At 37.6% G+C, this 24,042-nt stretch overlaps 1 protein-coding gene across 4 annotated transcripts in view; it reads right to left on the bottom strand.

Annotated features, from left to right (window-relative positions):
- Positions 1 to 24,042, bottom strand: part of DSE (dermatan sulfate epimerase) — a 147,196-nt gene that overhangs the window by 101,635 nt on the left and 21,519 nt on the right. For all 4 annotated transcript variants that reach the window (XM_008691188.2, XM_008691187.2, XM_040627675.1 and 1 more), the window contains 2 exons: positions 14,583 to 14,668; positions 7,102 to 7,153 (listed from right to left, as the gene is read on the bottom strand). In XM_008691188.2, the coding sequence (XP_008689410.2) occupies positions 7,102 to 7,153; positions 14,583 to 14,606 (76 nt within the window). In that variant the 5' untranslated portion in view covers positions 14,607 to 14,668. The remainder of the gene's footprint in view (positions 1 to 7,101; positions 7,154 to 14,582; positions 14,669 to 24,042) is intronic.

Genomic DNA, 24,042 nt, shown 5'->3' with positions numbered 1-24,042 from the left:
AGACATAGTAACAAGATAAGCTTGTCAAGTCTGAAAGGATTGGTTGTGCCAAGGAAACTACGTGTAGATAGGTAATAGTATGTTCACTCACTTAACTTCAGTAAGGTACCACTGTGTATTGATACTGCTTCCAAGAATATATAAACAACTAAAATCATAAAATGTTCTAGCTGGACATCTAGTTTAACTCTTTTATTTTACATATTCACAGACATAATTAAGGTCTGGAGATTTTAACTAACTTTTTCCAGATGATGGGAGAGACTGGAATGAATTTTGGTTATAGTCCAGTGGGAACTAAGTGTAACCAAGGAGGTTACACACAATTAGTAAAGGTTTAGTGACGGGACTTAAAGTTTTCATAAACTAAAAAGTAATACTCTGGGGTAAGAGAACTGAGACCACTAGAAAGATGTATCTTAAAACATGAGAGACAACCCTCCAGGTTCCACAAGACCTTTGTCTCCACTCATATACCACCACAGAGCTTTCTGATTACAAACTCAAATTCCTAAATACCCTAAAATTAGAGTTGGAATACACTGGATAATAGAGAATACTATTCTAATCAGCAAAGACTGATCATTTGATTTAAACTGATAAACTTGAGTTTCTAAAATTATATACTAGAGGACACTGGATTCATGAAAAATAATCCAAGATGGTCAATAATCCTTATTCTTTCTCTCTTTTTATGGAATGCTATTAAAAACTGCATTATATATATATATAGCTATTTTATGAGGTAAAAATAATGAGTTGTTAATAATGATAAATACCACTGTAATAAAATATAATAGAATGTAGTTGTGATATATTTAGTTATTAAGAATGTAATATTATAATCAGCTACAAAAATAGTTCCTAAGACTTCAAATGCTAATAAAGTTACCAATTTATTAACACTTTTCTTAAATAAAAACCAAAAATTTTAAGATGTGAAATGCAGTACCAGGTTCCTTTTTTTATCTTCTACCATACTCAAACAGAACCTCTGTTTTCTCTCACAGGTACCAGCAAGAGTTACTCTGTGGCTGCCAGGAGATCTGGGTATGGGATAGCCAAACTGAGATCAGATGACTATTCTGTTAAAATAAGCATTCTAGATTGTGGATTCATGAGTCTGGGGATTCAGCAAGAGGAAAAACATTCGTATCTCTACCGTAGGAACGTTATTAATGGCGTTGACTATTTCAAAGAAAAGAGAAAGGCAGACAACTAAATTTGTGTTAATCACAATAAATTTTCTATTAAACTCTGTGTAAAAACAAACCATAGTATTAATAATATTAGCCAATTTCAGTAGCTTTTAACAAATGAACATTCTTTTCTACGACTATAAGTTCTGTGTAAAATAATACAATGCAGAACAGTGACTGGAATGTTTCATGAAACAGAGTGAACTTCAAGACTTTTTTTTTTCTTCTGAAAGGAACATGTGCCGGGGAAATTGTTATACAATGAAAAATCTATCTTCATCATGTATAGCTTCATAAAAACACCCAAAAATTGTTCTAGCTGTTTTCCTTGCTTGGAAGCCGATTATACGTGTACATGCAGTGTACAGGTTTAGTGAAAATACATGTTTGGCACATAACTCCTCTTTGAGAATACCAACAAAGCAGTGAGGACCTGCCTGATATTTAGAGAGCCATATGCTTTGCTCTTTAAGGAATAGTTTTAAATATCTATAATGGCCAACTGAATAGAACACAATATCTGACTGGATTTTTTGCACCCTCAAAGAAGAAACAATTGTGTCAGGGGTTTGCCCCTGAGAAAATGTGGATGGAAGCTCAAAATGTTATTTTCCAATTGGCTTATCCAGGGTTCTCTTGGTATAAGCTTTTCTGATATGAAAAGGAGAGATGTAAGTTCCTCTTTCTCTGAAGAATGAGGTTTTTTGGTTTTTTTTTTTAAGATTTTATTTATTTGAGAGAGAGAGAGAGCACAAGCAGGCAGAGGGGCAGAGGGAGAGGGAGAAGGAGACTCTCCACTGAGCAGGGAGACCAACTTGGGGCTCAATTCCAGGACCCTGAGACCACAACCTGAGCTGAAGGCAGATGCCCAACCGACTGAGCCAACTAGATGCCCCTGAAGAACGAGTTCTGATGTGAGTATGCTTCTTTAAATGAAGTTTATTGCTACAAGAGTTAGAGTCAAAGATTTCTTTCTGTGGGAAGTAAGTAGATCCTGGAATAATGTAGAATGATAGTACATTGACCTTCTATATCATTTCTCAATCATATCCTCTCAAACAGTTTTTATTGAGGCATTTGAAATGACCTGGTCACTTTCAATTTTCTTATTATGCTATTCCTTTATGGCATACAGATCACTTTGAAGTAGAGAAAAAATATAAATTTAAAAGTAAAGTATAAAACCTCTTTCTAAAATGCAGTTATAAAGTTAGATAAAACTGGGGTGCCTGGGTGGCTCAGTTGTTAAGCATCTGCCTTTGGCTCAGGGTGTGATCCCAGGGACCTGGGATCGAGCCCCGCATCGGGCTCCCTGCTCTGCTGGAAGCCTGCTTCTTCCTCTCCCACTCCCCCTGCTGTGTTCCCTCTCTCGTAGGCTGTCTCTCTCTCTCTGTCAAATAAATATATAAAATCTTTTAAAAAAATAATAAAGTTAGATAAAACTGACAAAACCAATCATTTCAACACTCTGAAAATTGACCAAAGGCATACAACAATTTGAGAAGCGCTTAGGCTTGAAAAACTGTTGAATTTTGAGTAAGAATAGAGAGATTGTGGCATTCTGGCTTGGAGCTGCTCTCCACCCCCTGTTGCCTTATCAGTAAGGATAGAGGTTTGGTAGAGGTAGGGTAGGCTATAAAAACTGGCAGCTTTTCTGTTACGGTAAGTGTGAGCTCACTCAATTTGGAATGGTGGGAGACAACCACTTTCATTTTTACTGGAAGTAATGAGCTCTTAGGTGGGTGAACAGAGAGAGCCAACAGCTCTACTAGTCTGAGGTTGTAGTCATGGTTGAGGCATATTCCTATCTGTGTATATGTGGAGACAAGAGGGAACCAGAGCTAGTCACCCATTGCAGGCCAACCCTGGAGCTATGTGCATGCGTAGAGGAAATATGAAAAGGCCCACTGGAAAGTAAAAGTTGAAGTTAGAGCAGACTTAAAAATCGCCTAAACTTTCAATGAGCTCCCCTACTCACACAGAGATTCACTGGCAGAGGACAGAGACCTTACTGGCTCAATTTGTTGAACACAACCTATCAAATCACTAAGTCATGCAGACACAGGGAAACAAAATAAAAATAACCATGCTGTGTGTATGTGTGTAGACATACTATATATACATGTATATAAATAAAACTTTGCTCAGTTAAAAAAGAGATATACATATATATGACATATACAATATATAGATAAATATAGATCTATATGCATAACTGGAGACATCAGCACATGCAAATGGCAGGGGAGAAAAATTTCACAAATTTATTGTCCAGGCAAGTTAACAAAGAAGAGTCAACAGCAACAATAACCTTCAAAAGTGAGAATAAATAAATAAATAAATAAATAAATAAATAAATAAATCTAGATCATTACAATATATTATCTAGTATATCTAACCAGTTTTCAACTAAATAATTACGAGGTAGGCAAAGAAACAAGAATGTGTGACTCATCTTCAGCAAATAAAGCAGTCAATATAAATAGTCTCTGGTTTAAAAAAAAAGTCTCTGGTTGTGCCTAAATCCCAAAAGTTGGATTCTGTAGACAAAAAATACAAAGCACTTACTTTAAAAATTGGCTACTTAGTTCAAAGAACTAAAGTAAACCACGTTGTTTTCTTTTTTAAAGATTTCATTTACTTACTTGTCAGAGAGAGAGCACAAGCAGGGGTAGCAGCAGGCAGAGGGAGAAGCAGGCTCCCCGCTAAGCAAGGAACCTGATGCGGGACTTTATCCCAGGACCCCAGGATCGCAATCAGAGCTGAAGGCAGATGCTCAACGAACTGGGCCACCCAGGCATCCCAAAAGTAAACCATGTTTTAAGAATTAAAGGAAACTATTATAGCCATGAATCAAGAAACAGAAATTCTCAGTAAGGTGGTAGAAATTAGAAAAAAGAAACAAATGCATATTCTGGATTTGAAAACTGAAATGAAAAATTCACTGGAAGGGCTCAAAATCAGATTCAAGATGACAGAATAAAAATCAGTGAACTTGAAGACAAATCAGTAGAAATGATCCAAGCTGAAGAATAAAGACCAGGAAAACAACATCAAGTGTACCAGTATCCATTTAATGGGAGTTACCGAAGAAAAGAATGAGGAGGCAGAAAAAATATTTGAAAAAATAAAAAAAATAATGACTTGGGGCACCTGGGTGGCACAGCGGTTAAGCGTCTGCCTTCAGCTCAGGGCATGATCCCGGCGTTATGGGATCCAGCCCCACATCAGGCCCCTCCGCTATGAGCCTGCTTCTTCCTCTCCCACTCCCCCTGCTTGTGTTCCCTCTCTCGCTGGCTGTCTTTACCTGTCAAATAAATAAATAAAAATCTTAAAAAAAAAAAATGACTGAAAACTTGCCAAATTTTATTAAAAACATTAATCTGCTTATCCAAGAGACTCAATGAACCCCAAATAGATACATGTGCACGAAACTCTCCTTCCTGGCTTTCTGTGACTGTATACTCTCAGGTGTCCCCTCACACCTCCATGACTGGTCATTCCTTGTATACTTTTCTTTCTCAATCCTTTTCCCATTAAGTATATTTTAAAATCCCATGCAACTCTTATCTTTTATACCACATACTCTCACATAGAAATTCCATCCATTTTCACAGACTATCAGTAAAAAGACTTTCAAATCCTATAACTAGGTTTTCTGGTTAAATACCTCTTCTTGGGTATTTCACTAGCACACTAACTGCAGAAGAGCGGCCCTTCTTCTGCTGTTCCACATTTCCATGGTAGTATTAGCACTAAGAGTAGGAAACAGGGAACTAGGCAACCTGAAACCTCAGCTGCCTTTGCCTTTCCTTCTACTCCAACTTTACTCGTTTGCTGAGTCCTGCCAATTCGACTGACAATTGTCTCCTTCCTATTCATTTCCACTACTACTTCCCTAGTTCAGGATTTCATTACTTTCTCACCCAGATTGATCTTCCAGCAATAACTGGTTTTCATGACTTTGTCCTCTTCTCTCTTTAGTCCACCCAAAACATAGTATTCAGATTAATATTCTTAAAACTTAGCTCGGATTATTACAGTCCCTGTTAAAACAACAAAAAATAGTCTCCCATGGCTCAAAAAATAAAATCTGAATTTGTTAGCAGAACATTGCTTTTTAAACTGTATTTAGTACTTCCCTTCACCAACCTAAAACTCCAGTCGTGAAAAAAAACTTGGAGACTTTCTTCAACTGAAATAAGTTTTAAAAAGAAGAAAGAAAAGGGAAAAAATGGGAAAAAAGATAATTACTTGTGGGTGGGTACATGTTCCCTGACAACTTGTAAATGTTCTAAGATTTAACATTATGTAAGTTCTTGGAAGTGTAGAGTGGCCACATCAGCTATGGGAGATGAAAAATTCAGGACACGTGGCCATGGAATATGGTAAGCAGATGGGCAGGATTGGGGTGGAGGAGATCCCACTCTGGACTTTTTCAGCCAGTTAAAGACAAGAAGACAAACTACTTTATCTACTGAGAAAAACCATGTTACTAGTAAATGGATACAGATGAATAGGGATTCTAGCACAGGGTGCATGAGAAAAATAAAACAAAGATTAGAGCAAACATTTCTGAAATACTCAGTTTTGCGATTTGGAACCACAGATGAACTTGTAGTTCCAGATGGACCTGAGCAAGGATGTCTGGGCAGGCCCTCAGAGGTCCAGAGACCCTTGACAATAGGAAGCTGGAGAATCTTGATGAACTGGCATGAAGTTCATTGTTTTTATAAACATGTTGCTGCCTGTACAGTATTTTGCTGGAAAATGGAAAAAGCTTTCTATCACTCTACAGCTTTGTGAATGGAATAAGCTACACAGATTTTGCAAATTAGGTAACAAAAACGCTGCAGATGCTGCTTGGGTGTAGGCCGAATTGTTTAGCTAAGCTTTCCACTCTCTCTGAACTTAAGCCAAAGGTAATCTTTGGTTCAGTCTATGAATTATAATGACTTCTAAATTCATATGATCCAAATTTAAAACATTTCACTATGCAAGGATGCATACTAATTCAAGATTAGAGCCAAAAAAGTAAGATTAATCAGGACACCAAACGGAGATGTGAAGAATAACAAAGCTCTTGTCATAGGAAAGAGCTGATGAAGTTTATTCTTTGTGGTTTTTGTCGTTTCTCTTATCTGACACAACCAAGGTAATTGCAATATTTCTTTTTTTTTATAATATTTTTTTATTATGTTAGTCACCATACAGTACATCCCTGGTTTTTGACGTAAAGTTCGATGATTCATTAGTTGCGTATAACACCCAGTGCACCATGCAATACGTGCCCTCCTTACTACCCATCACCAGCCTATCCCATTCCCCCACCCCTCTCCCCTCTGAAGCCCTCAGTTTGCAATATTTCTGCTGGAGTTTCTGAAGGTGTAATCTTCATAGTTATACCAAATTTCATTATGTCCTACAAAACTGCCAAATGTGTTATTGAATGCAGGAGTAAAAAGTCTATATAAATCAGAGCAGACTTAACTTATATTCAAGGTTCTCAGAGTCATTTCTAAAAAAACCAAATCACATAGGTCATTTTTGCTAATAGTCATTAAGAGGTATGTCAAACCATTTTACTCTATATATCTGAAATCTCAGACTTCATCGGAACATAATTTTTCTAAATCTTTGGTCTTTATTTAACCTCAGGACCCTCTGTAACCATCAGTAATACTAATGTTTTTCAATACTAATGCAGATTAATTCTGCAATTAGAGATTTCTAATTTTAAATGATGAATACCATTGCAAAATTTAGCTAAAGGAAATCTTGCACGAAGGAACTTTTCTTATTTATGTTTTCCTCATGTGTACAAGGTACTATAGCACGGCAGTGAGGAGCGAGGGTTCTGCAGTCAGATCTGTTAGATTTATGTACTAGTTCTACCACTTACCGTCTGCGTCACATTGAGCAAATCTGTATTTGCTGTGCCTCAGTTTCCTTATCTGTAAAACAGGGGTAATGATAGTATTTATAACTCACAAGGTTATTGCTTTTAAAAAAGAAAATGTAAACATGGGCATTATCAGTATATCACTATTATTAGCTATTTTCCTTATAGTCATAAATATTAATACATATGTATCAGTCATTAATATTTTGCAACAGAGACTATGAACTTAGCCTAAAATATATAGTCAGATATTTTGGGCACAAGATAATTATATTAATACAATTTAATGTTATCAGGGCGCCTGGGTGGCACAGCGGTTAAAGCGTCTGCCTTCGGCTCAGGGCGTGATCCCGGCGTTGTGGGATCGAGCCCCACATCAGGCTCCTCCACTAAGAGCCTGCTTCTTCCTCTCCCACTCCCCCTGCTTGTGTTCCCTCTCTCGCTGGCTGTCTCTATCTCTGTCGAATAAATAAATAAAATCTTTAAAAAAAAAAAACAATTTAATGTTATCGTTTTTCTTTAAAACATGCAAACAAATACAGCAGACCACATGTCATTCAGGTAGGTGACATTCTGTATTAGTTTTAAAATAATGTATATTTCTTTAAATGAGTTTTAGAAATTATAACTAACATTCAGATGAGCGAGTCTTTAGCTAAAATTAATTCTATCACATTATTTAGCATCTTGCAGGCTTGTATATCATTCTTTCATGTGACTTTTTAGATTCTAAGTCATCATGATCCTTTTCAACAGGGTGCATTTTCTGTTAATATACTGCAAGATATGTACTTTTAGATTTTTCTTCTATAAAACACAGATTTATTATTAAATAAATTACCCTTGGCTTCCAAAGAAGTTGACATCTAAATACAAATGTACAGCAGGGATGTTCATATCCTGAACACAATTCTGAGAGAGATGTTTATGATTAACTACACACAGTGAAAACAGTAAGAAAACAATACCAACAGCAAAGAGAGCTTTACTCTCTGGATATATTTTGTGAAACTTGGGCAGTGTGTTTATTAAGAGAGCCACAGGAAATGAAATTGTGAATTACTTCAAATGGAAAAATAAAATAGACTCCTTTATCTTTCAGAATGTGATTTGGCAGGACGCCTGGGTGGCTCAGTCCGGTTAAGCATCTGCCTTGGGCTCAGGTCATGACCTCAGGGTCCTGGGATCGAGCCCTGCATCGGGCTCCCTGCTCAGTGGGGAGTCTGCTTCTCCCTCTCCCTCTGATGCCTCCCTCCCCTGGCTTGTGCTCACTCTCTCTCTCAAATAAATAGAAAAAATCTTAAAAAAAAAAAAAAGAAAATACTGTAATTTGGCTTTAATTCTGCTGGAAGGTAGCAGAGTGATTTCAAGCTTTCTTTAAAAAGGTTATAATGGGAAGTTACCCACTGAGTCAAGATGTTGAGTAGAAAAGCTCATTCATTCATGTGTGTGATATACTAGGAATAATACAGACAGAAATATAAGAACTTGCCCTCAAAAAACATTGGAATCTAATAATAAGAGGCAAATGTGTAAACAGATTAGTACGTTAATGCTCACTAAAGTAAAACAAATTAAAATCAACGAGCTGGGATGGAGAGCAACATAGCAAAGAAATGAACTTGAAAGTATTATATATACACTATATATATATATTTCATAATTTCTGTTTGTTCATGTCAGGCTTCAAGTTCCTTTCTCTCTCATACACAGATGCATACAAACGCACACACACACATTTAAGCACCCATACAAACCTAGTAGGATTTTGACTGTAATTTTATTGAATCTAAAGCTCAGTTTCAAAAAAATGAACATTTTAAATGCTGAGTCTTCCAATGTTTATGAATGTCGTATCAGCCTGCATTAATTTGTTTCTTAAGGTCTCTCAGAAATATTTTGTTTCTTTCACAATTTTTAGATAGTTATTCCTAGGTTTTAAATAACTTTATACTATTTTAAATTTTTTTTCAGTTTTATTTCCTGTTGTTACCTGTCATAGAAATGCAATTTTAAAAATATATAGTTGTTAAACTCATCTAATTCTAATATCTATCTGTAAATCTTTGGGATTTTCTACATAGACAAGTTACATTAAATAATATGTTTTATTATTTTTTTAATTCGTTTTCTTTCCTTACCACATTGACTAGCGCCTCCAGGATAAGGCTGACTAGAAGTGGTGATAATTCTCACATGTGCCTTATTCCTAATCTCAGAAGGAAAGCTTTCAATATGTCTATGGTGACTACTACTGGTGTTTTGCAGATAGCCTCTATGAAAAAAATTCTTTTCTATTCTTAGTTTGCCAAAAGATGTATTTTAATCATAAACAAATGCTGACTTGAATCAACTGCTTTTCCAGAAACATTCTGACACAACTTCTCCCCTTTATTCTGTTTATGTGGTAAATTCTGATTTGGTTTTCTAATGTTAACATTTCATCATTATAACAAACTCAACTTATGTGTCATATAGTATCATTTTTACATATTGTTTGGTTAGCTGAAATTAAGAATTTTATTATTTGTGTTCATGATTGAGGCTGCCCCCTAATTTTTTCCTCATAATTTCCTATTCTTGTTTTGATATCAAGGTTATGCTGCCCTTGTAAGTTAAGTTGAAAGCCTACCCTCATTTTCTGTTTTCTGAAAAGTCAAAGATATTTATTCCTTACACATTTTCTAGAGTTAAACAGTGAAACTATCACCAATAGTGGAAGGTTTTAAATTAGAAATTCATCTTTTTTAGCTGTTATGAGATCTTCATAATTTGTTTGTTCATGTCTAAATTCCAGCAGGCTGCATTTTTTCGTGTCTTTTTTCATCCTACTAAGCTTGTACAAACCAGTTAAGACACAAAGCATATATTTATCACTGGCATATATTTTGGTAATATATAGCATATATATGTAATTAATAATAATTAAAAATTAATAATTATATACATAATTAAAATCTATAGTAGATGAGAGCTGTATTTAAGGGTAGTTCTATTTCTATAAAAGTCTGCCTTATTAAAATGAATTGCTATTTGGCATAATTTTAAAAAACGTAGTTGAACTAAAAACAATGTTTTATTTGTTTTGAGTTAAACTGCAAAGATGGATACAGTGGCATACCTAGTGGCTTGACACCTGAAAGGGACCATTTTTAACCTCTTTCTCTTGCAGACAAAAGTATTTTCAGCAATAATCATGAAGTGCAACAAATAATTATTATGTCCAGAAAAGCAATTCAGACAGTGACAATTTTCCATTATTAAATTTTGCATACAAAATAGTGCTAGTAAAAAATTAATAAAATGTGGGACGCCTGGGTGGCTCAGTTAAGCATCTGCCTTCGGCTCAGGTCATGATCCCAGGGTCCTGGAATTGAGCCCCATGTTGGGCTCCCTGCTCAGCGGGAGTCTGCTTCTCCCTCTGCCCCTCCCCTCCATGCTCGCGCGCTCTCTCTCTCAAATAAATAACTAAATAAAATCTTTTTAGAATTAATAAAATACAAGAAAAGAGTTCTAATACTTTTTAAAGTACATTAAGTTTTTTGAAAAAAGGAGAAAAATATTTATACCTACATAATGGTCTGCCATGGTGATGAATAAATTCCACTGAAGTTTCTGGCTTTGAAACTTCACTTCTGCAAATTTGTCAATGGTTTTATCAAATGATCTTCATATATTCATGGTCAACAGAATCAGTATATAGTATATATCAGATTTGTCAATCTGTCCTCACTCATAGTTGACTAAAGAACATTTTTTATTTTAATTTCAAGTATCTCTCTCACATTAAGAAACAGATATGCAAATAGAAAGCTTTAAAATAAGGATGTTTATCAGAGATTCATAAAAATCCCATTTCATAGTAAATTCAAGAAATTGCAATACTGTCCATGTCTTTGTTCTCTGGGATTCATTGTAGCGGCTTCCATATGTTTCTGCAGTTGAAATTTTACACAAGAATACCTTCACCAGAAAATTTATCATACATTTCTATTTTATCTAGTAAAATTCTCCAAAGCTTGTAATGGCTGCGAATTATTTGAGCTTGCTTCAGGCTCAGTTCATATCTTTAGCCCCTGAGGTACTACGTAATCCTGTGTTTAAACACAGACTCAAAATAAATAATTATACCCGAGCAATTATGAAAACGAAAAAACAGAAGTCGGTTGCTTATTCTTGATATAAATATGTGTAGCTGAGTCCACCTGTAGGGGACTTGGAACTACTTCCATGTGGAATACAATGTTTATTAAAGAATAAGTGATTGGAAAACATGTCAATTTTCAGCTTACACATGTATTATTAAATTTCAGTAACTGCAGCAGCTGTTTAGAACTAGACCGACAAAAGATTGTTTTTTCAGAGAGGCGTAGCATCATTGGCATTGCTTAGAATTTTCAGTGCATGGTGATAATAAAAAGCAGACTGACTTTTACTATTATTTTATTTTATTCCTCTTAAATTTTCTATACACAAAGCACTCCCTTACTGCCTATCCTAGGGGTAGTAGACCACTCCTACCATCCCATCCCTGGTAGGCCACTGTCTGGATAAGAAAAGTAATGAGCGCAGCTAAAAAGAAACAACCATTTCCTTTTAACCAGCAGGCCAAAGAGTCTTCTGGAATTAAGAGATTCCAAGTAATTTTATGAATAATGAAGTAGCTTGTTGATTTGTTTCTGGAAATATTCATTAAAAATACAAGTTACATTCTCTTTTGCTCCTTCACTAGGCTTGTTCAAATCATTACAACGTGCCTCATTTTTGCTTATCTGCTGTCACTGGCAGCGAAGTAACAGAATTTGCTCTGATGTAATGGAGTGGATAACCAACTGATATACCAAGATTTAAAAATTTGGTAAGGCAAACAAACCTCTGAAGTACCATTTGAGGTACTTCCTGGCCTTATCTGAAGCATTTAACACCTTATCACAAACTGAAAGGAGGCAAAGTCGTTTGTGTTCAATAAATGTGCATCCTCCTGGATCTGGAAAGAAAATATCTGAGAAATTTAATTACAGTCTAAGTGAATCGTCACGTGAATCTCAATAGGTTGCAGCAAATGTTAAGTTTCTGGTTCACAGTTTAAAAAAGAAAAAAATGACTCCAGATATGGTAAAATTCCAACATCCTAAGAATGTAGTATTGCATAAATTGTAGTAAGTAAAATAAGTGGAAAGCAGCATTACATCTTCTTGAAATAAGAGTCTAAACTAACTAAAATGATCACATCTTATATGTCTTCTGTGCTTTTTTGACAAATTTGATTGAAAGAAATAAACTTCATCTTTTCTAACAGACACAAAATAAACAGAAGAAATGCCCATTTGGTGTTTCCTGTTTGGTTCTGTTGATGGACTAATGTTCCCTCCTGCTGTAGCAATTGAGGATGTTTGCATTCTTGACCCCTCCACAGGGAAGGAGGAAAAAATCTGAACTCTGATGACTTCGTGTACTCTGGCTTTGATGTGCTGCTCTGTGCACTGTGCAGAGGAACTGAGCTGAACTTGTATTGAAAGCAGCGAAAATGCCAATTAAGAGTCTGATGTTTAGCAGTTGCATCTGTAAGTTTACTTGGGTAAGAACATAATTTCTGCAGTAACACACATAACAGTTTCAAATGCTTTTAAAATTAGGCAGATAAAATATACAATAAGTCACTTTCTAAAAGATATGTAAAACAGCCAATGAAGTAGGAAGCATACAGCAATAATGGGCCCATTGATAACAAACAATATTTCCAGAGAACATTTTGGAGTTGACTATTACTACAGTGCTCTAAAGTTTTGAACTTTATTTATTTATTTATTTATTTATTTATTTATTTATTTTTAAAGATTTTATTTATTTATTCGACAGAGATAGAGACAGCCAGAGAGAGAGGGAACACAAGGAGGGGGAGTGGAAGAAGCAGGCTCATAGCAGAGGAGCCTGATGTGGGGCTCAATCCCACAATGCTGGGATCACGCCCTGAGCCGAAGGCAGACACTTAACCGCTGTGCCACCCAGGAGCCCCTATTTATTTATTTTTTTTAAAGATTTTATTTATTTATTGGACAGAGAGAGAGACAGCCAGCGAGAGAGGGAACACAGGCAGGGGGAGAGGAAGAAGCAGGCTCCCAGCAGAGGAGCCTGATGTGGGGCTCGATCCCAGGACTCCGGGATCACACCCTGAGCTGAAGGCAGGCGCTTAACAACTGAACCACCCAGGGGCCCCTAAAGTTTTGAACTTTAAATTCTCTACAATCCCAATGATTTTTATCCCTTGGATGCCAGCTATGGTTCTAGCAAATCATTTGCCTGAGATCTTGACAAGAAAATCCATCCTCCTTCAACTCTACTTTTCCTGGAACCCCAATCTGATAAGAGGCAGTTCAGAGTCAGTTATAACCTCCCTAGGTCACATTTGAGAGCTCAAAAGCTTATTTTAACCTTGTCCCTTAACCTAACCCTCCACTTCCCTTATGTTTTTGTTCACTTTGTGATGGAAGAAAGGGAGAAATCCATGAAACATTTATTATAATTTTCTACTAGGAAATAATGCTGTAAAGTCTCTGACTCACCCCTTTTTGTACCTAAGGGCCAATAGATTACTCTTTGTGATGTGCTGGGTAACTAAGTAACTGAGAAAAACGGAGTCTGTCCTGGAGAAGGATGGCACCAAATCAGCTAAACTGACTTTCCCCTGACTTTTCCCTTTTCTATACTGTAAACCCCTTTAGAATCCACTAATTTCCCTTTTGGGGAAACCTATCCATTTTCCTGGGAGTTATGAGGCCTATGCAGAAGGCTTGCATATTTGGAGATCACACAAATGGCCCCCAACATCAATCTCAAGGCTAGAGTTTAGTAAATGTGAACTGTCATGAAATCTAACTGCCTGACTGTAATCATTTTGCAAAGTTTACTTATAGTAATAATTTGATTTGGGCTTTCCCTCTTTGTAGACTGTTCCAGTGGAATAATTTAGAAATTATATTTATTTTCTCATCTCTTTAGAGATTGTTCTGCTTCATTTTGCTCTTATATATTATTTTCCTCATTTAGATTTCGATATATTTTACTTTTCTTTCCATGAAGTGTTCATCCTAATTCATGCTCTGCAGCTCAGCAGTAAGTTTTAGGGAGGATCCAGTATCTTTACATTTGACAAATGAAGAGAGAATGTAACAGTTTTCTTGGCCAAGTAAAGGAGACACGGAGTACGACTGTCATGAGTCAGGATTTGGCCTCCTCAGCATCAGCTAGAAGAAAGCAAGTGCCACAGCCCTGGATGAAAGTACATGGCAATGAAGAGGGATGATGGTCAGACAGTGTTATGTTGGTATCATTTACATATTATCAGCAAGGCCTAAATAGGTGACCTGGCATGAAGAACACAGTAATTTCCAAAATTTCATCACTCTTGGCACAAGCTGCCCTTACGATATTTCAAACATAAAGGTCTTTCTTTCAAAGAAAAAGCTGAAGGGAACCCTTACCTCAGATTTTCCTTTTTTCCCCATCGGCTATTATTCCTCAGGCTTCTGCCTTCATCTCCTCCAGGATGAGGCCTCTCTCCCGGTTACTATAGTGATGGGTCAGGAAAATATCTGAATGCATGCTTCAAAATTAGTCAGTAAATTATAAATGGGTTACTCATGTAAAAAGGCAGAATTGTAAACCGAGAATAGTGGTCTTTACATAGAAAGCAGAAGAAAATTACACAACATACATCAGAGCATCACAATGTGACAAACAAAAGTTGTATAAACATCTTAACTTTGCAGGAGACCATCTACCTACCCCCGTTGCTACACATGCTACTAGGTTCTGTGAAAATGATAAAAGGTACCAGATATCTGGGGATGAAGTCAAGGTAGAACATACAAATTATTTTATACAATTTACCCAATAAAACAAGAGAGAAAACGCATATGTTGACAATTCAGCCTGCCTCTTGAACTAAAAAGCTAATGGAACTTTGGAGATGGCTTATTTCAGCACTCCTTATCGAAAGAGACACATCACAACTTGTGAGAGACATTTTCAAAACCACGCTTGGCCTTACTCCAGACCTGGTAAAATAACGTCTGAGAGTGAGGCCTTGGGACTTAGTAGAAGTCAGGCAGCTAGTGTCTCAGTCTTCTGGGTTTTCTTTTTGCAGAAAATTCACCTCTTTACAGTGACTTGGGAGTTTGGAAGCTTTGGTGTCTGAAGGACTCCTCTGATGCCACCAAACATGATCCTGGGCTAGTAACACATGCCCCTAGACTGTCAAGTGACTGGCCCCCCAAATAGGGTTGTTTCCCATCTTAGGTGGGCCAGTTAAACTCTGCTGCTTCCAAAACCACATAACACTGGAATAGGTGGTATGTGTCCCTACTTGGTCTCCAACTGTCATGCAAAGAGGTCATGGGCACTCATTATTATTGCCTCATGGTGCAAATATGAAATAGAATGAATTGAGAGAAAACTTAAAAGCAGACAAGTAGGAGAGCACACACAATTGCCTGAATCCACCACCCATTGATAGGGAACATCTATGTAAGGACATAGTTGAATTATCAGTCTATTATTTCCTTGAGCTCAGGATGATTGAGTTACAAATTGGCAGGTGTCCAACAAAGCCAGATTCTTTTCGTGCTTTACATATATTTATGTCACTGCATGTAATCCTCAATCCTCACAATCTCATGAAGGTTCCAAAGCTACAGACCCTGCAACCACCCTGTTCTTCCATGTCTGCCATGATTTCCCTGACCTTTTTAAAATTTTATTTATTTATTTCTTAATTTGAGAGAAAGAGAGAGAGAAAGCACAGAGGGAGAGTGAGAGGGAGAAGCAGACTCCCCGATGAGCAGGGAGCCTGATGCAGGGACCCTGGGATCATGACCTGAGCCAAAGGCAGATGCTTAACTGACTGAGCCACCCAGGAGCCCCTATTTATTTATTTTAGAAAGAGAGAGCAGGTGAGGGGAGGAGCAGAGGGAGAGTGAGAAAGAGAATTTCAAGCAGACTCCATGCTAAGCATGGAACGCAATGCAGGGCTGAGGCGGGGTTGATAGGGGGCTCAAATGCAGGGCTCAATCTCACGATCCAGAGATTATCAAGAGTTGGATGCTTAACCAACTGAGCCACTCAGGTGACCCTAATTAAAGCCACTCTTTGAAGAAAATGTATTATTGGAATAAATTATCTAAGCCAAAGTCCCATGAAATGTCCAAACAATTCTTCTAACCCTTTCTTAGAATGACTAATATTTGTTTGGGTTACAAGATAACTATGAAGGTTAAAACCGTATAAGTGACTAAGCTCAAACTTGTTCCCATGACCCTCGTGTCTAAAAAAAAAAAAGAAGAAGAAGAAGAAAGAAAAGGAAAAAACTGAATTCACATTTAATCAAAAATTAAATTTGACGTTGAGTAAAGGAAGGAGGAGTAATCATTTTAAATATGTTGCAATCCATACTAGAACCTATTTGAAAAATGTAATTTGCTCTGTTAGAGTCTTGCCTTCTGATAACACAGCAAAATCTTCTTTTATCCGTATTGTGAAAGTACATGGACCAGAAAAGAGAAAGACAAAACAGTAAACCTTGGCTTAGTAGAAGAGATTAAACTGACAGAAAAAAAGTAGAGAAATGAAATCATTAAAGCAGTGGCTGAGAGCTGGAAAGCAAAGATAAGTACAGTGAAAACTGATGTAAACAGCACAGAAAATTGTTCTGTGCATAGGAGGGTTTATGTATAATTCATTGCTCTACAAATTTTCTCTCTGATTCAGAATATCCGTTAGCAAGATTATTTGGATAGTGAGTTCTAAATCTCTTATTACAGTCAAGATAATAAGCACAGTAAATGATTAGAGGACAGTCATGTTCTTGACCCTAAAAGCTAAAAGAGTTAAAATCTGTACTTTATAAGAAAGCAATGACTAAGACATATGATTAAAAATCTAACAGTTGACAAAATTTAGAATGTCCCTTATATGCATGCCTATTGAGCTATTTTCATATTTGAGTTAAGATCACCAAATGTGAATGTGCTCATTTTTGTCTATTATGTGAAGTCACACAGAATGGCAATAGTAGGATTCACATAAGATGACAGATGATCAACAGGTAACTGACCTTTATTTTAGTGTGTGTATGTATGTGTACTCCAAATGACATATATAATGACTGATAGAAAAAGTTATTTTCTAGGCCATTCCTTAAAAAAGACTTATGTGTGTGGAGGCTGGGGAGGAGAGAATAAAGTAAATGTTTATTGAGTGCTTACTATATATTCATGTGATACAATAGATGATTCTAATTTTACTTAGTTTTAATAAAAAGATTATGACATAATATGAATAAGCTCAAATTACTAATGGGTGTTCTAAACAAAATTAAAAATTTTAGTAAAAGCAATATTCAGAGTTAAATAACTTACCAGTTTCTTATTTTGTTCTCCTGATATAAAAAGTATTAATCATAAGAGCTACTATTTATTGAGTATCTACTATGCTCAAGGTACTGGAACTCATAATTTACATACATTTTTCATTTTCAACACAACCCCACAGCAAAATAGGTTTATTATTATCACCAGTTTATAGAAGATATATTTGAGGCTTAATGGGTTTCTGTAAATTGCTTCAAAAATATACTTAGTTAAGTCACAAAACAAAACGTAGACTCTGGTTTATCTGATTAAAAAGCTCTCATTCCATCAATTATACCATGCCATCATCATAACACTTTGACATTTAGTCTTTATGTTCAACATTCTGTATGTTTTTATTTATATTCATAAATATTTTCTGTCTAAAGAGCTCCTTTCAAAATATATGAGGACAAGGAAGGACATTATCAAGCTTGATGTTACTTTACACAATTACAAGATTTATAAATTGCTTATAAGATTCAAGCCACGGGGCATCTGGCTGGCTCAGTGGTACAGCATGTGACTCTTGATCTTGGGGGTCATGAGTTCGAGCCCCATGTTAAAAAAGATTTAAGCCAAGATCAAAACAGAACAAAAACAAGGGGCCTGTATAAAAAAAAATTTTTTTTAAAGGAGGCTCCACACACAACATGGGGCTTGAACTCACGACCCTGAGATCAAGAGTTGCATGCTCTATTGACTGAGCCAGCCAGGCACCCAAGGAAAAAATATTGTTAATAAAAGATAGGTTGGAGGAAAGGTAACAAATGGACGCCAAGATTCCTACTGCTGTTTAGCTTTGTACTACCTAAAGAAAAAGAATTATTCATGATTTATTAATAACAATATTTCAGGGGCGCCTGGGTGGCTCAGTCGTTAAGCATCTGCCTTTGGCTCAGGGTGTGATCCCAGCGTTCTGGGATCGAGCCCCGCATTAGGCTCCTCTGCTGGGAGCCTGCTTCTTCCTCTCCCACTCCCCCTGCTTGTGTTCCCTCTCTCACTGGCTGTCTCCCTCTCTGTCAAATAAATAAATAAAATCTTTAATAATAATAATAATAATAATATTATTATTTCAGGGCACTTGGGTGGCTCAGTCAGTTAAGCATTCAACTCTTGGTTTCAGCTTAGGTCATGATCTACGGGTCCTGGGTTTGAGCCCCAAATTGGGCTCTGCACTCAGCACAGAGTCTGTTTGTCCCTCTCCCTCTGCTCTTCCCTCTACTCTCTCTCTCTCATAAAAAAATAAAAATCTTAAAAAAAAAATACTTCATTAAAAAAATTCTCCATTATGTAAGTATGCTTTATTCTAGTTCCTGTTCATCTAGGATGTGAAGGAAGGTTTATTTTTTCCAGAGTAACAGTTTTCAATTAAATGCATTCAACTTTCTTCAGTAAGATACTCTTTTGAGGCCATTGAAATCTATCACTGATAATACAGGAACAGGCAGGCAGGGCTATAGGCAATGCCTCTGCTTGATTAGCAACTGTGGCTCTCTCTATTAAATGCTAAAATCAACTTGTCACAAATTCAAATAAAGCAGCAGAGAATCCACACCCAAACAGTAAGGTTAGTGAATGACTGAAGTGGTCAGGTTCAGATTCTGCTTCACTCATTCAGCAAGACTGGAACCCGGTGGGTCTCAGGCATTGTGTTGAAGACAGAAAGAGAAAGCACACAGATGCTGCCCTCAGGATTCACTTCCCAGTGGGTGAGAGAGACCCGTCAGCAACCCAATATAAGAAAGAGTCCTAACTGTTATGGTTTGCCTCTGTGCAAAGTGTTACGAATACCCAGAGGACATGCATTAGTCCGCTCAGACTGCCATGACAAAATACCATAGACTGCATGCCTTAAAAGACAGAAATGTATATTCTCACAGTTCTGGAGGCCATGAAGTCCAAGATAAAGGTGCCAGCAGATTGGGTTCCTGACTTACAGATGGCTACCTTCTTTCTGTGTCCTCACAGGCAGAGAGAGCAAGCTGTCTGGTGTCTCCTTGTAAGGGCACTAATCACATCATGAGGGTCCCACCCTCATGAACTCATCTTACTCTATCTACCTCCCACAAGCTCCATCTCCAAATAGGATTACATTGGAGTTAGGGCTTTAACACATGAATTCTGGGGAACACAAATATTTAGTCTATAACAGGAGGGAAGTGCTAACTCTGCCTAGTGTTGTAGAGGAGGCTGTTGCAGAGGAAGTGACTCTTGAGCTTGGCCTCAAAGCAATCACAGGAGGTCACCAGCAGAGGAGTAGGAAGGCTACACGGTGTAGAGAGGACAGCAGAAACAAAACACAGGAGAAGGAACAAATGGTGATCATTTCAGGGAAAGGAAGGAATAAGGCAGAAAATCTAAGTTGGGACCAGATTATAGAAGGTCCCTGCATCTGATGCTGAGGAGCTTAAAATTTCTTTATATGGGCAGTGGGAAGCTGATGAAATTGTGTGTGTGTGTGTGTGTGTGTGTGTGTGTGTGTGTGTGTGAGATAATAAAGTTTGTTGTTTGGATAACAGTAATGCAAGTTTAATATTTAAAAACTGAATTTTGGAGGGGCGCCTGGGTGGCTCAGTGGTTAAGCGGCTGCCTTCGGCTCAGGTCATGATCTCAGGGTCCTGGGAGTGAGCTTAGTGTGGGGCTCCCTGCTCAGCTGGGAGCCTGCTTCTCCTTCTCCCCCCCCACCACTTGTGCTCTCTCTCTCTCAAATAAATAAAATCTTTAAAACAAATAAAAATAAAGACTGAATTTTTAAAAGCTTTTATTTTGAAACAATTTCAAATTTACATAAATGTCGAAAGAATAGTACAAAGAACTCCTATATACTCTTTATCTAGATTTATCCATTGTTACTATTTTGCCACACTTGTTTAATGTTCTCTCTCTATATATAGCATATATATTATTTATATAGACATATACAAACATACAGATATGGATATGCATGTGTATTTATACACACATGTACATGTATATATGCACATATACATACTCATGTATATGTACACACACTAAATTATTTTCTGAACTAGTTGAGAATAGGTTCACACATTAATGCCTTTACCCCTTAATAATTCAGTGTGTATATAAAGTTCCTCAGCTTTTATTTTCATGACATTGAGATTTTTAAAATATAGTGAGAATTTTTAAAGTAAATGGTATGTTAAAAAAATACATTATTATTGAAAAATGACTAAGATCAGCAAGAAAGAGACTGATGGATAAGAAAGAGCATAAAATAAGGGAAAGAGAGAAGACCAGACTGAACCAGCTGAGATGACGAAGTCCTTGCAGGACGGGAGAGAAGGGCACCTATGTGGGAAATTCAACAGCATTTAGTGCATATTATGTGCAAAACATAAAGGAAATGAAAACTTGATTCTAGCTTGGGACATTTAAAGGATGGTCATAAGCATTATAGGATAAATAGATTTTGATTTTTGTTTGATTTTAGGTTGAAGGAAGAGAACCCGTTTGTTTTTGAATGCTGAGCAGACCTGTAATGCTGGAAACAAGATAGAGAGTTCAGGTGAAATGTCTAAAATAGAGAAGGATTACCTAAAGAAGATAAACCTAAACAACCCATCTTCTGCTTATCTTTCTATTTCCCCCACCGATTATAGACAGATAACCATCTCTTAGTCGCCTAAGGAAAAGGCAGGGATGGCCAAGTTTCCTTCCAGGCAAAGGAGGGCTGGAAGACTCAGAGGATTTCCCTGTAGAAGAGAGGAAGCCCTGGCTGGCTCAATCAGGCAGCAGGCAAGTCTTCATCTCCAGAGTTGTGAGTTTGAGTTCTATGTTGGGTGTGGAGATTACTTAAAAATAAAATATTAGAAAAAAAAAAAAAGAATTGAGGAACCTGAGTCAGCAGGCCAGGGCAACTTCTCCCCTGCTGCTGAGAATCAAACAGGAATTAAGAGGTGCCAGAAGCACACAATGCTTTGTACCAAGTCCACAATCCCCCATCCAGAATTTCCAAACCCCCAAAACTCTGGAAAGTACTTTTGTATCTCATTTGGCAGCAAAACCTAACCTGAATTGATCTGAAGCTCTTGGCGGTGTCTATCCTACTTACTGTGCATATTCATACATTTCTCTGCATGACTATTAATGTGTTTGATAACAAGTGTTGTTTTAGAACTCACAGGGGACAGTACTTAATATGCACCCTAACTATCCCCTTTCTAAAATCCAAAAGATTCTAAATTTCAAACTCATGGGACTGTAGAGATTTTAGATAAGGAAATGTGGAAGTGTATTTGAAAAGTTGGGTAAATATTACCTTTGCAACCTACACTGGCACCTTTAAATGAATATTTCACTCATGAAAATGTGAGTGGAAGTCACAGAAGTCTCCCTGGGCTTTGGCATCTTATATCTGGAACTACAGAGAGGTCTTCGTTTGCCTGTTCTGACTCACTGCCCATTTCAGCATCTTTGGCTCTTTGCTTCATTCTGTCCCTCAGCATCCATTACAGGCCTAGCTAATCCATTGGATCCAAAGCCCTCACTCTTCGTCAGGATATGGTTTTTGGTATTTGACCTCTGACCCTCCTGAACCATAACTGCCTCCAAGAAGAGAGCTTATCAACCTCCTTTCCCCTACCTGTCCTCCCCCACCCTCATTGTGCTATGTCCTGTGGGACTCATCACCTGTACCTGTCTCCTGCTGCCTGCCCCACACCCTGGGGGGTGGGCAAGTGTGCAAAAAGGAATCAGACCAATCAGCCATTCAACCTTCAAGTTGGTCATTTGTTGGCTAATCATTTATTTATTCATTCATTCAAGAAATATATATTGAAAACCTACAATGTACCAAATGCTATACTAGGTACTTGAAGTATAGCAATTCACAGACATACTTGATGTCATCATTGAGTTTACAACCTAGCAACGGAAAACAGGTGTTAAATGAACAATCAACTACAACTGTAGTAAGTGCTACAAATGGGGATACAGAGTGCAATGAGAGTGTACAGGGGAGCTAGGAGAGAAGGGCCCAAACCTGGTGTAGAGCCTCAAGGAAGGGCTCCTGGAGGAAGTGACTTTTGAGTTGAGTTGACACAGCCAGGTGAAAAGGGTGAGGGGGGCAGGAAGGATGGAGGTGGAGAGAATTCCAGGCAAAGCAACCTGCCTATGAAGGAGGCAAGACAGGGAGGAGCTTGGCCTAAATGTGAATGTGGAAGCCATAACCGTGGCTAGTGAGGAGAAAGAGAGAGAGCCTAAGGTGAAGTAAAAGAACTTTGGTCTTAAATGGCTAACAGACACATGAAAAAATGTTCAAAATCACTAGCCATCAGGGAAATTCAAATCAAAACCACATTGAGATACCACCTTACACCAGTTAGAATGGCAAAAATTGACAAGGCAGGAAACAACAAATGTTGGAGAGGATGTGGAGAAAGGGGATCCCTCTTACACTGTTGGTGAGAATGCAAGTTGGTACAGCCACTTTGGAAAACAGTGTGGAGGTCCCTGAAAAAGTTAAAAATTGAGCTACCCTATGACCCAGCAATTGCACTACTGGGTATTTACCCCAAAGATACAGACGTAGTGAAGAGAAGGGCCATATGCACCCCAATGTTCATAGCAGCATTGTCCACAATAGCTAAATTGTGGAAGGAGCCGAGATGCCCTTCAACAGATGACTGGATTAAGAAGATGTGGTCCATTTATACAATGGAATATTACTCAGCCATCGGAAAGAACAATTACACAACATTTGCAGCAACATGGAGGGGACTGGAGGAGATTATGCCAAGTGAAATAAGTCAAGCAGAGAAAGACAATTATCATATGGTTTCACTCATTTATGGAACACAAGAAATAGGAAGATCGCTAGGAGAAGGAAGGGAAGAATGAAGGGAGGGGTAAACAGAAGGGGAAATGAACCGTGAGAGACTGTGGACTCTGGGAAACAAACTGAGGGCTTCAGAGGGGAGGGGGGTGGGGGAATGGGATAGGCCAGTGATGGGTATTAGGGAGGGCACATATTGCATGGTGCACTGGGTGTTATATGCAAATAATGAATCATGGAACACTACATCAGAAACTAAGGATATACTGTATGGTGACTAACATAATAAAAAATTATTATTAAAAAAAAGAACTTTGGTCTTTATGTGAAGAGATAACCCACCATTGAGGGGTTTTAAGTAAGGATGTGACCTAATCAGATACTATGTATCAGACCACTCTAGTTGTAGGATAGAGAAGAGGAGAGATCAAGAGTGAGTGCATGAAGAACTGAATAAAATTGTTCTTCTCATGACCCCGAGTAGGATTGCACCTTCCTGCTCCTGAAACAGTGGGTTACACAGCCTAGCTCTGCATGGTTGAGACCAGGCTTTTCAGGAAGGCCTGGCTATCTTCAAGAAGAAAGAGGAACAAGACTCCCTCTCCACGTGGGTCAAGACTGCTTTTCACCACCAGAGTGAAGCCTATCCCAGAGAAGTTTGCCTGCTCTCTCTCTGTACACTCCCACATACAGCCACTCTAAAACCTTTCAGCCTGACCACCTCAGTAGTTTAAC

The sequence above is a fragment of the Ursus maritimus genome, unplaced genomic scaffold (assembly GCF_017311325.1).
Source record: "Ursus maritimus isolate PB19 unplaced genomic scaffold, ASM1731132v1 scaffold_13, whole genome shotgun sequence".
Classification (NCBI taxonomy): Eukaryota; Metazoa; Chordata; class Mammalia; order Carnivora; family Ursidae; genus Ursus; species Ursus maritimus.
This window is presented reverse-complemented; position numbering and strand designations above follow the sequence as displayed.